Source organism: Lolium perenne, chromosome 4, assembly GCF_019359855.2.
Source record: "Lolium perenne isolate Kyuss_39 chromosome 4, Kyuss_2.0, whole genome shotgun sequence".
Classification (NCBI taxonomy): domain Eukaryota; kingdom Viridiplantae; phylum Streptophyta; class Magnoliopsida; order Poales; family Poaceae; genus Lolium; species Lolium perenne.
In genome coordinates, this window is record NC_067247.2 from 244,717,487 (window position 1) to 244,734,663 (window position 17,177).

At 47.2% G+C, this 17,177-nt stretch overlaps 2 protein-coding genes across 2 annotated transcripts; both read right to left on the reverse strand.

The window, feature by feature from the left end:
* Window positions 1–7,305: 7,305 nt before the first annotated feature.
* On the reverse strand, window positions 7,306–9,602 carry LOC127332415 (pectinesterase). The gene is made up of 2 exons (XM_051358716.2): window positions 8,245–9,602; window positions 7,306–8,172 (listed from the first exon to the last, which is right to left on the reverse strand). The coding sequence occupies exons 1-2, from the start codon at window positions 9,383–9,385 to the stop codon at window positions 7,478–7,480; spliced, it is 1,836 nt and encodes a 611-aa protein (XP_051214676.1). The 5' UTR covers window positions 9,386–9,602; the 3' UTR covers window positions 7,306–7,477.
* A 1,059-nt stretch (window positions 9,603–10,661) lies between these two features.
* On the reverse strand, window positions 10,662–10,979 carry LOC139839318 (probable calcium-binding protein CML24). The gene has a single exon (XM_071829366.1). It carries the CDS (start codon window positions 10,977–10,979, stop codon window positions 10,662–10,664), a length of 318 nt encoding a protein of 105 aa, XP_071685467.1.
* Between the last annotated feature and the right edge of the window lie 6,198 nt (window positions 10,980–17,177).

Sequence of the window (17,177 nt, forward strand, 5' to 3'; positions counted from 1 at the left end):
CAAGTTCAGCCTTCTTGCGAGCCACTTCACTTTGCTCTAATTTCTGAGCAAGCGTGTCGACAAGCTTGTTGGCTTCCGCAAGTTTTTCTGCCAAAATAGTCAAGGATCGTCAAAATTGCGACAAAACAGGAGCAAGAAGTTATAAACAAGGGCCAGCAAAGAATTATTACCTTCAGTCTTGCTGGCATACTCACGGTACCCAATGAATTGGGCACCGATGCGAATAAGCTCTTTGATCATAGGCTATCAAAGAAGGATAAATAAAGAAAACGTCGGTATGGGGAAAATATGATGGCATAAAAAAGCAAAGAGAGGAAATATAGACAGTAACAAGAAAATTAAGAACTTACATCATCCAAGAGAGGACTTGAGGAGCTACCCAATTGGAGGGTAGGCTCCGGGATAGTATCAACCCTTGTCCTTTTTGGTGAAGGGACAAGGGGGCTTGAAGGAGGAGTGGGAGCGCCAACGTTTTGTTGAGGAGGCGAGGATTCCTCTCCTTCAACTGGCGTCTCCGAAACAACTAGAGTATGTGACGTACTCGTTCGAGCAGCCACATCAAAAGCTGGTACTTCTCCCTCATCATCACTGCGATTAAATGTTGGCAGCATAAAAAGCAAGATAGACAAAAATCTTCGAGTACAAAAAAAAGGGAAATAAAAAGTGACTTACGAGCTGATGAGGGCCTCAAGGTATGGATCATAAGCTGCCTTCTGACGTGAAGGAACAGCTTCTTCGGCTTTGGAGGTGCCGGAATCTTCGACATCATCCCTTTTCCTTTTGTTCCTTGGAGAAACAGCAGGAGGAGGAGATTGTGCCGATGCAGTGCCTTCAAAGGCAGCCTCCTTTTCAGAAGATCCCGCAGATTTTTGAGAATCCGCGGGTTCATTCACAAAAGAGGGGGCATCTTGGTTGTCGTCGGTGACAACGGCCCTTTCCTCGACTTCTCCACCTTCAGGAAGGGGAGGAAGCGAGACAAGATTTGGATGGTTCTATACAAAAAATAGGGGAAGATGTCAAAAAAGGAGTTACAAAAAAGATAGCAAGGCAATAACAAATCAATCGACAAAGTTTACCTTGGGAAGCGCATTGGTGGCGCTGTACGGTTTTACACGACAAGAAGAAGGGACAGGATCTTTTTTGCTGAGAGAGGAGATTTTTCGGACAAGCTTCTCTAAGTCCTTGACCTCTAAATCCGCTGACAACCGATCTGCGTCCTTGTCGCCAGCATACTTCCAGAGAGGGTATTTGCGAGCCTGAAGAGGCTGCACTCTGGTTCTAAGAAAATACGCTGTGATTTGGATACCTGACAATTCTTTGCCGCGAGTATTTTGCAACTCATGGATGCGAGTCATCAGGGCCTCTGTCGATATTTTTTCTTCCTCGGTAGCCTCTGCATCCCAGGAGCGGCGGCGAAGGATTTTCTCGGCACCATCGAAAGGAGGGATGTTGTCTTCAGCACATCCATGGTTCTCCTCCTGAATGTACAACCACTTCTTGCGCCACCCTTGAACTGAGTCAGGGAGTTTGACGTCGAAGTAATCGACTGTGGGGCGAACGGAAATAACAACGCCGCCTATATTATAGGCGACATTGGGGGAGCCATTGCAGCGACAAAAGAAAATGCGATTCCATAGCGCCCAGTTAGGCTGGACGCCAAGGAAGGCTTCGCAGAGGGTGATGAAAATGGAAATATGGAGGATAGAATTGGGCGTGAGGTGGTGAAGTTGCAGACCATAAACAAAAAGCAATCCGCGGAGGAAAGGATGAATGGGGGCGGAAAGACCGCGGATGAGATGGTCGACGAAACTTACCCGATACCCCATTGGGGGGGTTGGGTAGCTTTCTTCGCTAGGGAAGCACAGCGCCTTGGGCTTCTTGCTGATCCCCAGCTTCTTCAAGAGATTGATATCCTGGGTGGAAATTTTGGACCTTTCCCACTCCGCGCTTCCCAGATCTACAGCAGCCATTGACGATTCCGGCGTGCTGTGTTTGATCAACCGACGCGGTGGCATCAACAATGGCGCAGGAATGCAGCTTGGAGAAGATGAGCTCAGGGAGTTGTGAGGTACAGGAGGAAGTTATGCAGAGGAGAGCAGGAGAACGGCGCGAGCGGAAGTGCTCGAGGAAGAAGAAGGGGATCTTATATAGAGGTGCGGCGAAGCGCCGGACCGTTGGATGGAAAAAGTGTGCGGCAGATGATAACCACGTGGAAACAGGGGTAAAAAAGTATTTTAACACTGGAGAAGCTACGGTACGTGCGCCAGGAAAAGCGGAGGACGTGTGTCCCCCACCCGCACGACGTGTCAAGATAATGGATAATTCAGGCCCGCAAGGCAGCGGGAGAAAACTTCTCGCGATTTTCGGACTCGCAATCGTGGCTATCGTCAGCAATAACGTCACCTTGGCAGAAGAAAAAATTCACCTCAACAGCTTCATAAAAAGGCGACATGGAAAATATTGGCGAGCTTTTGATCAAATACAAGTTTTTGATCAAATGCTCGGGGATACTTTGAAAAAATGAAAAGATCAAGAAAGATAAAATAGAAATGGCGTGAGCCTATGATCAAATACAAATATTTGCTCATAGCCTCGGGGGTTACTCCCATCGGGAGCGCTGTTCGCGCACCCGAGAAATTATAAAACTTCGGGAGAGAAAGAAAATATAGCAGCATAAGGCGTGGAGCCTACACCCAAGTACAAGTCCTTGGTTGTAGCCTCGGGGGCTACTCCCATCGGGAACGCTGTTCGCGTGCCCGATGAAATTATAAAAAAGAAAGAAAGAATGAAAAGAAGAAAGATAGAAGAGCAAAAGAGTATATTTCGAGTTATAAATAACTCTGCATATACTCCCATCGGGAGTGTAATATAATTCATCTTTGACTCGATAAAATGTGCCATTCCAACAGCCGAATAAGCACTCGACAATATATTCTCAGAACGCCAAAGTTGCGATCAATTTGTGAATGCCGCAAAACTTTGCGAAGGTAAGACCCCAGATCCGTTCTGTGTGGCGTGGCGCCGTCCCTGACGTCGGTTTGCTACTTTTATCCGTATCAACAGATACGAAGAAAAATCCTAACGGACGCGTTAGGTACCCGATAAATATGACTGGGACTCGACAGAATGGTAAGACCTTAAGCGGCACCTGTCGAAGTTTACACCAGTATCCCGAGATCATGTCCAGGGACGTGATCTTGAAGTAGGTTTTTGCGGATTGCCACTAGAGCAGTTAACTAGTACCTGATCCGTCAGATGAACTAGCCCCAACTACCATTATCCCTGTACAATATAGAAATTTATGTGAATAAATATAGAAAAGTTTTAAGTTGTCGAGTAAAAATAAACAGTGGAGATTTTCCCTGACTCTACGATTCAAGCAAAATCTCGGGGGCTACTGACATAGGCATCCCCAATGGGCCTGCCGAAGATAGTACCCGGGGTTTACTGAAGGTCCACTACCCGAGGAATAAGAAGATTCGGAAGCCCAAGATATTGTTAAGGAAAGTTAGAGTTGTAATAGGAAGCATTATTTGTAATCTTGCGGGATGAGTTAGAAACCTTTCCGGACTCTGTAACTTGTACAATACGAATCCCTCGGCTCCGCCTCCTATATAAGGGGGAGTCGAGGGATAAAGAAAGCATCGACTCATTGTTTCTCAAACCCTAGTTTTATAATCGTCGAGTACTTTTCGGCTGAAACCTTCGAGATCTACTTGCCCTCTACTTCCAACTAAACCATAGTCTACAACCCGTAGGCATTGACAAGTTAACACCTTGTCACTTAGTAAATCGTGGTTGTCATAACTGTATTGTTACGGCTGTATGCATCCTAACTCTTATATTCGGAGTTCATTGCTTTAAAATTAATAAAGTGCCCTTTATCGAAAAAAGAGAAATAAATCCTAGTCAGCTGGCTATAAAATTTAAACTATTATATTCTTACTTAGTTAGAATAAAGAGAAGTGGTGTGTGAGAGAGAGAGGAGTAGTGGACTCTCGTGGAGGAGACACCTCTAGCATGTGCTTTTAGACACTTTGTGAGAGTGAAATACGAGCCATATATTAATTAAGTAGTACATCTTTATAGATCATTATTGTACATATTACCTATAAATTAGTTATAGGTGATATGACACTTGGCTTATAGCCAGCATTTAGCTACATTATTAAACTTGCTCTAATGTTCTCTAATGTGTCTGTTCTTTTCATTTTTATAAAGACTAGCACATTGGCGTTTTGAGCAATGCGGAATAATAATATTATTATTTTACCATATTTTCGTCACCGGTGACATTGCCATAGAGCTCACACACATGTGTCTCCAGGCAAGGTCTCTAGAACTACGCGGTGCCCTAGTGGTTGAGGAAGGGGGTTCACTCAACAATTAGAGTTCAGATTTTGTCATAGGTTCCTTTAGTACTAGTAAGATTGCCCGTGCAATGCACGCCTCCATTAATACAGAAAATCAGTATACAAAAAATAGAATTAAGACCTATAAATGTCTGAGGTAATAAAAACGCTCATAAGTACATGCATTTGCATATAGAACAATGCTTGACCTTGCATAACATCAACATTTAAACTCATATTTATCAAAAAAAAAAAAACTCATATGAATAGACTGGTTGCTGAAAGGAGTTCATAACATGATTGGCTGTTCAGGGATTGCTGAGACAATTGTGCTTTGGTTGAACAAACTGACTGCTACAAGTTTGTCAGACCATGAAAGCTTCCAAAAAATTAATCTTGTATCTTCCCTCTCAAATAACCTTGTCACTAAACATGGAACTTGCTATAGAACTCACTATGAACATTGGCAACTCTTCAAGACCTTGAACTCAAATAAGTACACGACCAAACAATGTATATTCAAAACGCAGTGGGAAATTTCATGAGTAAACGATCAAATAAGGAGTAACACATGTTTTTACAAATGGAAAACAAATAAATCCTCGGCGTAGGTAGTCATGCAATTTTTTTAGCATAAGCATTTAGTATTAAAAATACAACAATATTAGAACAATAGAATTGATTTGTGAAAGATGGTTCAGAAGAACCATATGAAGTTTCCAGTGTATACAAAAATACAAATGGTTGGCTATACTGGCATTAGGTGTCGGTACATAGACAATAGATTGGGTCATTTGGTTGCAGAAAATAGCCATGAGATGCTACCGTGAAGTGCATCATAAAACATTATATTCAAAATGACATGCCAAGTGATTTCTCAAACTCAAGAAATATGATAACATGAACATACATGAAGCTAATGGTCTAATGTATTCTTGAGATGGCAATACAGAAATAGGAAAACCCATATGCCTGCACTGCTACAAAATACTATAGCAAATTCCATATGCCTGCACTGCTACAATACATATCTTTTCTTGTTGAGAAATAGCAAAACCCATATGCCTGCACTGCTACAAAATACTATAGCAAATTCCAGTCGTTATGAAATTATCTCAAATTATAGTGGTTATTATCAAATTTTCTCACTGAGAATAGGGATTTTAATCACATTCAGTTTAAAAGCTTGATTGCAGTCCTAAACAAAGCAGTGGTGAATTTGCTTCTTCTTTCCACTCTCAGGCTCACTGCAACTGAAAATGTCTTCTTCACTCCACTGGAATAAGGCATCATTACAGTACCCTACTTGAAAAGTTGAACTCCGTTTGTTGTCAAGAAATCAACATGATAACATCAACAGCGACCAGCAGCATCCAGACATGTTCTCTGCTGAATTAGATCCCATGTTGCAGACGCTTAGCTGCAAGGTTCACTTAAAGTGGCTGGACATCCAACTCCTAGAGTTATGATAACAAGTTCACAGCAGATTAGCCACCCCAATTTGCATCAATTATACAATACTCCGAATGTATACACTGGTACACTTGCCACTCAAATTAACATATGTCCACACAAACAGAACGAAAAGGGTAATAACTGGATCGTTCTTTTCAGGCTCACACACAAGTAAAAGCTACTACTAAGCACAAGTGACTACTGAATTTCAAACTCTGCACAACAAGACAACAACCAACCTCTGGATATTTCATATTTACAGCGGTAGGCAAAGCATTACCTATACAAGTATTTACTCTGGCTAGAAAGTAGAAACAATTCCTCAAACCTGCAAAATTAACAAAGAAGGGCAATTACCGGTCCTCCTGGTACAACTTGGTTCCTGATGGGAGGTAGGGTTAGCACAAACATACACCATCTATTAGAGCAAGACCACATAATGATGTTGCAATATATTGTATTTTTAGTGCGATGTCCTATGGAAATAGTAAACAAACATTACACCAGCACATTCAGAAAATCATCATGTAGAATAAGATTAGTTGATTTTATAAGTAACTTGTGCTAAAAATATAAGATGCCAAATTTGGAATCACTAACCATAGTTTTTAGTGATAAATGGAGGATCTGGTCGCTCTCGTGCTTCCGCCTGCATCCTACAAGTACATGAGATATGCCTAGCAAATCATATTTCATTAGCTGTGGTCTTTCTCTTGCGCTTAGTCTTCACAATAAATTGGCCAATAATGGAACGTTGCAATATATGCACCTATATTTTCTTGTAAAAAATAGGTGTTTTGTTACTCGCCGACAAACAAGATTTCTGTTCTACATGTTCGAAATCTGGAATGCCTGCCAGCCTCTCGGAGGCATTAGAACTCAGAAGAACAACAAGGTAATGTTGAACAGTTAATTATGCTGTTGAAATTTACATAGAAGTATAAATATTCTGCAACTTCAGGAAACACAGAAGTCCTGGAGTGTAAGAATTTAAATAAACAAATTGCAGAAAGAAAAGGCTGTGTTATCATACCCAAGTGAAAACTACCGTTTGTAGCATCAGAACGCCATCAATAAGGTCTGAAGTGCTTAAATATTCTCCCATCGTGTCTACTGCATGTGTATTGTCTTTATAAATTGGAACGGATATGTCCTTTTGGCTCGTATATCTAAATGTGCGTATTAAAAAATTCATTTTAAATTTATTTTACAATGTCAGAATAATCTGCAAAAGAAATCTCGGGTGTGTATCTGAACATTCTATGTTTCACACACAAAAATTTGTGAAAAAAAGACATTTTGTATGGCCTACGTAAAAACATGTCTCGTGAAAGATATCTTAGATCGCCGAAAATAATTTTTTACACAGCCCATAAAAATATTTTTTTTGCGAAACTTAGTGTGTAAACATATAATGTTAAGATGTACACTTAGATATTATTTTTTAAAATATTTTTTAAAACAACAAGTGCATCTACACCGACGAGTCAAAGTGGAATTTTCCAAATCAACTTCCTTCATTCCTCCTCTTTAGGCATGTATATTGACACTATTTGTATATTTTGTACATACATTACAATTGAACCCGACGATGCATTCACACACTCGACTGCTCGTACACACCGTCTACGCACGCAAACAAGAATTAATCCATGATCCATCCGTACGTATCATGTGAATAACCCTAGCCTCACCGGCGTCCCAGTCTCCGGTATCCACTCGCCGCCGTTCAAAAAGTGCTCCACCGTGAACTGCTTTGCCTTTTCCTTGTTGAGCACGTGGAAGCCCTTCATCTCCTCCCGCGCGGTGATGTTGGAGCCGTTGCCGACGTTGCCGAACTCGCCGTAGAAGGCCGTGCCCAGATTGTTCTTGCCCTCCCACGGCATGTAGCCCTGCTGGTGCACGAAGCCGTCGATGATGGACTCTATCACGATCACCCTCGAGTACTCCTTCCACGGCCGCCCGAGGAAGGTCTTCACCGTCGCCGACTTGCTGGCGAGGCTGTCATCGGCCACGATGCGGGTTCGGTGCAGGACGAAGCCGGTGGTCTGCTGCCGATCGCGGCGTCCGTGCGCGGTCACCACACCGGGCTTCCCCGGGAGCGGGTCCCTGACGAGCATCACGCAACGCTGGAAGACGGCCGCGGCGTCGCCGAAGACGAAGTCGACGGTGCCGGAGATGATGCAGCTCCGGTAGTACTGGCGGTAGGCCTGCGCGAAGAGCGTGTCCTGGTGGCCGTCGACCCGGCAGTTGAAGAAGATGGCCCGGTCGCCCTTGACGCGCAGCGCCAGCGCCTGCTGCTTCTCGTCCCCTGCCGTGTTCTGGATCCCCAGCTTCACCGCCATGAACCTATCGCCGTCCACCGCTGCAAGCATGGAGCGATGCTTAGCTAAAAACTTATTGCATCGATGGGCTGTTAGGAATGATGTGTGTTCACCTAAAGAGGCGGTTCTCCACATCCTTACGCCGTCGGCGACGTTCTTGCTCCCGGTGATGATAGATTTCTTGGCGCCGTCGCCGTACATGGTGATGTTGGACATTCCATTGGTCACATTCACCGTCTCGTCGTAGACACCTTCCTTGATGTAAATCACGTACCTCCCGCTGTAATTCCGCGGCATCGCGTCCAAGGCGGCCGAGATGTTCTTGAAGTCGCCTGTGCCATCCTTGGCCACCGTCACGTTGGGCGTGAGCCCGCCATTGCGTTCTTCTTCCGCCTCGTCGAGAAGCTTACGGTCCTCGTGGGGCACCCACGAGGGGACCTCGGATGATGCGGACTCTTCCTGGAGCCGGCGCTCGCCTCCGTCGCTTTCCTGTTGCTGGGCGTTGTCCTTGTCATTGTCATTGTCGTCGCCGTCGTCGTCCTCCGCCTCGTTCGGGAGGCTGACGCTCGCGCCGGCGTCGATCTCGAGCATGGCGGCGAGGGCAGCGCCCTGCTGAATGATGGCGATGGCGTTGCTGGAGATCTCTCGCGCCCTCTCCATGGTCTCCTTCATCTGGACTTTGATGTCGCCCTTTGGGAACATGTCGACGCAGGAGCCCTGGAACGTGATCACCGCGCTCAGCCAGGCCTGGAGGTCCTGCGCCGGCCCGTCCACTCCGCGGTACGCGACGCTGTTGAGCGCACGCTCAATGTCCGCGGCGCAGTCGTCCAGGAGCATTTTGCAGTCGCGCAGGGCCTCCTGGACCAGCGTGTCGTTGCTCTCGCGCACTGCGTCCAGCAGCGACGACCGGTTGAAGGCGCTCACCAGCTCATGCCCGACCGCGGTGATCGCCGCGGCGGCGGCGGCGTGCGGGTGGTCGGCCGGATTGGACGAACGCTCCAGCGTCTTGGTCAGCGTCTCCTTGCACGTGGCCTGGTAGTCCGTCGGCGTGCAGAAAAGGTCCACGGTGCGCATCGTGGAGGCCATGGCGCGTTTCTCCTTGTCCCCCTCATCCTCCACCTTCTCCGACAGGACGAACGCCGTCGTCCCGACAATCATGGCGAGGAGCAAGAAAGCCGAGATACCCCCGACGAGGAGCTTCGTGCGCGGCGTGTTTTCGTCGTCCTCCGCCGACGAGCTGCGGGAGGACGGCATTGCCGCGCACAAACAGCAGATCGATGCCGCAGCGCAAATCGATAACGATCGATGGGCATCAGTTTGATATACGCGTTGGGAAAAAACGAATCAAACGATGAACTCGCTATGATTAGGAAAAAACAATGAGGAAGTTTTTTTTCCCGTCGTGGCTGATTGTTTCTTTGGTGAGTATGTGGTTGTGGTCTGTCCTTTTTCCGAGGAACAGAGTCTGCTGGATTTGTGTTGCCTACATTCTAATAACCGAGTCTTTTTTTGGAAAGGAAAAGCGAAATGTAAGAGCCTGTCTTCATTTAGCCTCGTGTTATACTACACTAGTTAAATGTCCGTGCGTTGCTACAGTCTAACAAACCTAGACCTCACACACTGCTACCATTTTTAATTACAACATATCCATTATGCATGTGTTATAATCATTATCGCGTTGCATATACTTTCTCCTGATGATGTCACGTCCCGCTTTTCAATTTCCACACTTTTAAGATAATGCTCATAAAAATATACTTTCTCCCGAGATTATCGCGTTGTATTTTTTGGTAAGCACAAAAAAGGAACAAAACCAATTTGCTCCTAGACCTACATTTTAAGTAGATCTGGCAAAATTGAGGGCCCATATAGATCATCGTGTGGTGCAAGAATAAACTAATCAGATCACTATGCAACAACAAACATAGTTTATTCTTGTTTATGCATATTGCATAGTAAATCGACGCTCTAGAAAAGATATGAAACTCGAAAGAAACTACAAGTCTACAACTTACCGCTATTCAAAAAGCTTTTCTTCCAACTGGTACGATAGACAGATAGAGCATCCCTGTGTGCGGACCTAACCAAAATATGCAAACACAAACTGGCGACATATTTTTGAGGTGCAACCTGAAAGATAACATCATGTCCAGCACACATCACATGGTTCACGTGGTGCCAAGATAGCCTTGCTGAAACCTGGAAAAAAAAATCAACCGAGATCTGAAATCTGACATGGGAGAAGGAAGCAGAGGTGAGGCTCCGATGCTTACATCATACGGGCCTATGGGCCTTCCATGGCACTCTTCACGTCATTTTTACAGAGGAAGGGATATCGCTTCTCATGGCACTGTGAACTTGCCGAAGTCGACGCGTCCATTGATGTCGCGTTCGATGTCGCATATCTCTTGCCCATGGTGGCATGGCTTCTAGCCTGGGGGAGTCCCAGCTTCCTAAGCACCTCCAGCAGCTCGCTGACCGATATGAACCAGTCGTCGTACACCTATGTCGAACACCTTGAATGCATCCCTCATCTCCTCCTCATACCATCTCCAGAGGCCGCCTCACCATCCTTAGGCATGTCATCCAACACACCAAACAACGTGTCGCCAAGGTCGCGATGGAGAAACTCTAAGTCGTTGAACCAGTGACATGGCATGTCTCGGGGGACGTACATGCCACCGATTGTGGTCAGGCCAGCGTGGCCCGCGATGAGATCGAGCGAGTCGAGCGCCCGCGCCTGCTTGTCCACCCTGATCTCGCCGTTGTTGGTGTCGCCGAACAGATCGAACATGCACCGGAGACAGACCGTGTTCAGGCTGTTGTTGCAGAGTTGGAACAACGACATAGTGGCACCACTACCGCATGTGGGAAGTGAAGGGTTCATAGGTGTCGACGTTATGAGGAAAGATATATTTGGTTTGATTGACGTGCTATTTGTTAGGCAAAACAAGAAAATACCCATCTTGATTGACGTTATATTTGTTGATTGAGGAAACCAAGGAAATATATTAAACCGAGGAAAATTTTGATCGCTTTCCAAGTTCAGGAAACATTGATTGCAAACGTACAATTGCTTTCTTTTTACCGTGCTAGAACATTGGCAAAGACATCAGGTGGTGTGCATGAAGTTTATGAAGGGATTCGTAGCATAGAAAACAAAAAAATTCCTACCGCAAGAACGAAACACAACCCAAGATCTAATCTTGAAGACGGTAGCAACGAGGGGATCACGGGACTAACCCTTGAAGATTTCCAAAGCCTACGAGATTAGATCTCGTTGTTGCAGAAGATGATCACTTGCCGTTTTCAAAAGCGCGTAGAAGATCTTGACGGTGCCACAATCGGGCAGCACCTCCGTACTCGGTCACACGTACGGTGTTGATGAAGACGACGTCCTCCTCCCCGTTCCAGCGGGCAGCGGAAGTAGTAGATCCTCCTCGGAATCTCGGCAGAACGACGGCGTGGTGGAGGTGGTGGTGGGGAACTCCGGCAGGGCTTCGCCTATGCGTTGCGGGAGTAGTATGTGGAGGAGAGGCTATGGTTTGGGGAGAGGGGGGTCTTGGGCGCCGGCTACTTGGGGGCTACGGCCAAGATGTGCCTTGGGGTGGCCAGCCCCCTCCCCTTGCTCCTCATTATATAGGTGGAAGACCCCAAGAGTTGTAGTCCAAGTCTTCGAATAAGACCCCTGATGTGGCCTAAGGCGACGTGGGTTGCCCGATCTCACGAATTGACCGAGGGAAAGGCGGGGGAGAGGAAGAACACGAAGAACACGGCGATGAACACGATGAACACACGCAAACACACACCAACCCGATACAATTCCGGTTTACTCCCGATAGCCCGAACCACTATCCCGATAGAATCTCTCAAGGGAGAGACACGCGGTAGAATCCCCGAGAGGAAGATCGGTATACGATCGGTGGAATCACACGAGTGAGAGACCGGTGGTAGAATCACAAGTGTGAGAGACTAATCATATAAGGAGTGCCTTGATACAATAGATATGATAATCTAAGGAGGGGGTTTCCCTAATCCCAAAGGGATGGTGGAGGCATGAGCCAAATTCTAGTTCATCTACTCTTAACCTCATGAAGGGGGAGGTGGGAGCCTATATATAGGGAGCCACTAAGGAGGGGTAGTTTAGGCATACAAAGAGCATAGTGGGATGGTTTATATTATGAGCTTCATAGTGGGGACGGCGGTGTCGGCGTAGGCATGGCGACAGTGACGTCTTCCTCCGGCGTCGAGCAGGGTGGCAGTGTCGGCCACTCCGTGGCGGTAGTGCCGGCCTTCCTAGACGCGTCTCCTTCTTCCGTCTCCTCTTCCATGCTTCCATGACGTCGGACTTGAGCGTAGTTCTTGATGATGACCATGATGCGGATAAGATCGAAGGTCGGGCTGCATCATCTCCCCCACTTGAAAAAGAGTCAACCTCGACGATGAGTCTTCATGAATGTGTAGAGGAGGTAGATGACACCAACGCTTGAATGTCCCTTCACTTGTCAAGAGCCCTATCAATAGCACCAGAAAAGCAAAGGAGCAATCAAAGCGTAGCCAAAGTTCAATGGATTTAGCAAGATAGCTCAAGTAGAAGGAGGTCACCTTAGCAAGATGCCGGTGTGCTCTCATCGAGAGATCTTGTGTAGTAGATGTGTGGGGTTGAACCCATTCATTAACGCTCATCCACAAGTCGCGTGTACCTTCACACAACAAAGACCAAGCAAAGTATGTGTGTGCGTGATAGAGGAGCATATCATCAACGACATGTCCATTTATGTTCACAACACCGTTAGCACAACACAAATATATCAAGAATAATGCATATGCAAGGTCAATGTGTAAGAACTTCATATGAACATCTTCCAAATGTGGAAACACAAAAACTCCAAATTGTGAGACGACTATGATGTCCATCTCATGTATCAACTCATGTGCATTATTGCACTCAAGGCATCGGAAAGAGAAATTGTTCAACATCCTTGAAGCAATAAGAGGAGAGTTTGGCAAAAACACATACGGAATAGTGTCCAAAATATCATCAACATGTGTGCACACAAACCATTAGAAAGAGAAATTGGTCCTCATATTTGGTGCAACACACAACATATCATCCAAAAAGTTCACCAAGTAGAAATTTGCACAACCGTGCGTGCCAACAAACCAAAAGAAAGAGCAATTGGTCAACTTGTTTGAGGCAACACCAACGGTAAGAATCACATCATCATGCTTGCAAAAGAACCATAAGAAAGAGAAATTGTTCGGCATGTTCAATGCAAAGCATGGGCAAGGTATTAGAGCCGGGTTCGATCTTGAACTTACGTGTATTATGCTCTCTAGAGCTCTTTTTGTCAACTCTTGCTCAATCGAGGTTGACATTGGCATTCTTTTACCTACACACACAATAGGCAAAGCAAAGAACGTGTGTGCATGGTATATGAACACATCATCCATCATGATGGTCCATCTTTTTTGCACATCACCATTAGCGTTAAGCAAAGCATCATAATAGATATGGTGAATATGCGGAGTAAACATGGGAACATGCTCAACATGGATATATGCAAAGTCTCCAAAATTTGAGAGAGCTATGGGGGCAATCTCATTTACAAGCATATTAACATCATTGCAAACCAAGCATTGGAAAGAACAATTGTTCAACATTTTGGTTGCATTAATGGGAGAGTATTGCAAGCATCTAGCACAAAACATGTTCAACATTGTATCATGGTTGTCGACAAACCTAGGGAAAGAGCAATTGTTCATCAAGGTTGTCACAACACAAGAATTAGCATCATTATTTTCATTGCAAGCAATAGGATAGAAATCGAAACACTCATAGCATGGCATGGGCATATTATCATAAGCAACTACTTCCACATGATCAACAATGGTGGTATCACAAGTATCACAAGGGAAAGTGAAAGAAGCATATGACATGGCAATAGGATCATCCAACTCATGCAAGCACTCACAAATCATCATGTCCACTAGTGGGATCATGGCATCATCAACACCTATGTTGGTACCTTTGTAGTCCAACTCATTTGAGGTAGGTGTTGTGGAAGTGGTAGGCTCCATGTGGCCTCCATGTTCATCTTCAATCAAGCATGGTGTGATAGCATCATCTTCATGCACCATGTACATCTTCTCCATGATCGGCGTCTCGTCATCCATGGGATCTAATGAGACACAAGGAAACACACTAGAGGTAGAGGGTAAGTTGTTAGAATGCAAAATGGCCTCACATGACCTATCAACTACCACTCTCATCTCACTTGGTGTATCACTCATGCTCTCGAAGTGGAGGCACTCATCAAGCTCACATATAGTGGAGTCACTCATCTCACATATAGTGGAGTCGCTCATCTCACATATAGTGGAGTCCCTCATCTCCATGGCAATGGCGTCGTCGATGTCCGAGCAACCTAGCAAAGAGGGAGACAACACAAGCGGAGTAGAGGTTAAGTTGTTAGAAATTGGAACATCCTCACTCGACTCATGGGGTGTATCACTCTTGCTCTCAAGGTGTTTGAAGTATGTGTTGCACTCGGCTTTTTCTTTGGGTGTCATTTGGGCTTCTCGTGCATCTAGCTCGGCGAAGTATGCTCTCATCTCGGCTTGCTCTTGTGGGGTCATCATGTATATCTCACTAGGATAGGTGTATATGTATGGTGGAAGGAAAACTACACAAGTATCCCACCTTTCAAGAAAGTATCGGAAAAATGGTTCAAGTCAAGAGCAAAGTCGAAATGTATCGGGGTTACTCACACACACACTCAAAGCACACGCAAAAGGCTAAGAAACTCTATATGTGGTGGGTAAGGGGTGGATAGCAAACGAAAAAGACCAACGGAAAAGTCTATTGTCAAATGTGGGTAAGATCCAAAGTCAAATGTCAATAGTGGTGATCTATGTCAAGGAAACACGGAAACACACACAACGGAGAACAATGGGGTTAGCGCGACCAAGGAAATGAGCAAGTGACAAAGATGGTCCTAACGAAGACTATATGCTCGGTGTCACGCCAACACAAGAGAGACCGTAGCTTGGTTGCACAAGAAAGAAGCAACAAGATTTGCACAAGGGCCACTCTTCTCTTATCTCGCTTAGTGCTCACAAGCTTTGCACTCCTTTGTATCGGTGGACGCACACTCTTTTTCTATTTCTTTTCTTTTCTCTTTTTTTCACTTTTTTTTTCTATGCTTAGAAGCTTTATTTTTTCTATGTATATGTCACGCTTTTTCTTCTTTTGTGTATCTTTCTCACCGAGCTTGCTTTGGAGCTTCGCTCAACACAACGCACACACACCCTCTCACGGTCGTGACACTTGTGCAATGCTTCGCAACGCTCGGAAAGACACTCTCAATGGGATAGGTACACAAAGAAAGAAACGGGGCTACAAGGGGTAAGAGGTGCAAGTTATACCTAGTGAAAAGGTTAGGCGGTGTCAAGCACACGAACTTGCGATGGCGAAGTGGTGGTGTCGATGATGGTGGCGAAGTTGCGCCGGAATCCGGGGTGCCAACGATGTCGTCGCGGTGTTGATGTAGGCGCGGAAGCGGAATAGACAACTGCACTCCAAATCGGAAACCGAGCAAATTAAGTCAATGCCCGAAAAGTTTGGTCAAAACGAGCGGTCAAAAGTTGGGCTCCAAAAATCGTCAAAAATTAGAGATGAGCTTTGTGGAGTATTTGGGGGATGCTGTTAAAATTTGGAGTTAAACGGGCTCCGGAAAGTTGTCAAAATTTGGGGCAAAAAGTGGAGTCAAAATTGGCCGAAATTTGGGTCAAAATCGCGAAATCCGGTCAGGGGGCCGGTTTGACGGGTCTGGGGCCGGACCATCCGGTTGCCGCCCGGTTGGCGCCCGGTCCGAGTAAATATTCCCGATTGCCGCCCGGTTTGGATCCGGTTTCAACCGGATTTTGCGCGAAGTGAGAGAATGATGGCGTACGGCGCGCGGCCTGGGATGGATTTGATGCTGCTATTGCTGCGTGGAATCAGCGGAGATGCAGCTGGGGAGAGCAGCGATGGATGGGCGCGGGCCTGGTGGTCGAGTGGAGGCAGGGCGTTGACCAGGCAGAGCGGAAGCTGGAGGTTGGCTCGCTATGGCGCGCGCGATGCGAGCGTGGGGAGTCCCGATGGCGGGTGGGTGCACGGCGCGCGTGGAGGCGAGCTGCTTGCAGGGAGGAGCGGCGCTGCTTGGGGATGGAGTGGGGCGCGGGGCCTGGTGGCCGGCCTGGAGGCGAAACGCGCGGGCGGGTGGACTGGCGGCTCGAGTGGCCGGCCTTGGCGGTTGCAGCGCGAGCGGAAGTGGAGGCGCGGGAGGGCGTGCCTGCAGGTGAGCTGGGCGGCGGCTTGGCTGGGGGATTTCAGGCGTGCTGCGGCGGTGAGTAGGAGTTGGCCGTGGCCTGGGCGCTGAGGAAGCTCGGGCGAGCGGGCCTTGGTGTGGTGGGCTGCTGCGGGAGGCGGCCGGGTTCCTGGGTGGACTGCGCGTGGAGGTGGGGTGTTGGCGGTTGCGGGCGCGCTGGCGGCGCAGCAGCGGGGAACGAGGTGGGGCCCGGTGGATTTCTGCGCGAGGTGGAGGCGCGTGTCTGGGAGCTGCTCGGGAAGAAGATGAATACGGCCTCGTTCGTTTCGTCCCAACCCGGGGGGGGTCGCGTCGAAATTCCCGTGGTTTAGCCGGATCAGACCCGCGTGTGTTTAATCCCGGCGCTCTCTTATGACGTGTTCGGTTAAACCCTCCCGGAATTCGACCGCACCCAGTTTTCCCCCAATCCCCTCCATTTCGCAGGGAAGAAAATAAACGACTCGCATCCCGTGGATCAGATCCCCGAATCGGTACGAGACTCTCTCGCCCCAACCTATCCATCTCTCGCGATCTGGACGGGCCGGCGGCGGCGCGGCGGCAGGGGCGGATGGATAGCGGCGGCGCGACGCGAGGGCGGATGGACCGCGGCGGCGGCAGGGCGGATGGACAGCGGCGGCGCGACGGCAGGACGGATGGACCGCGGTGGCAGGGCGGATGGACAGCGGCGGCGCGGC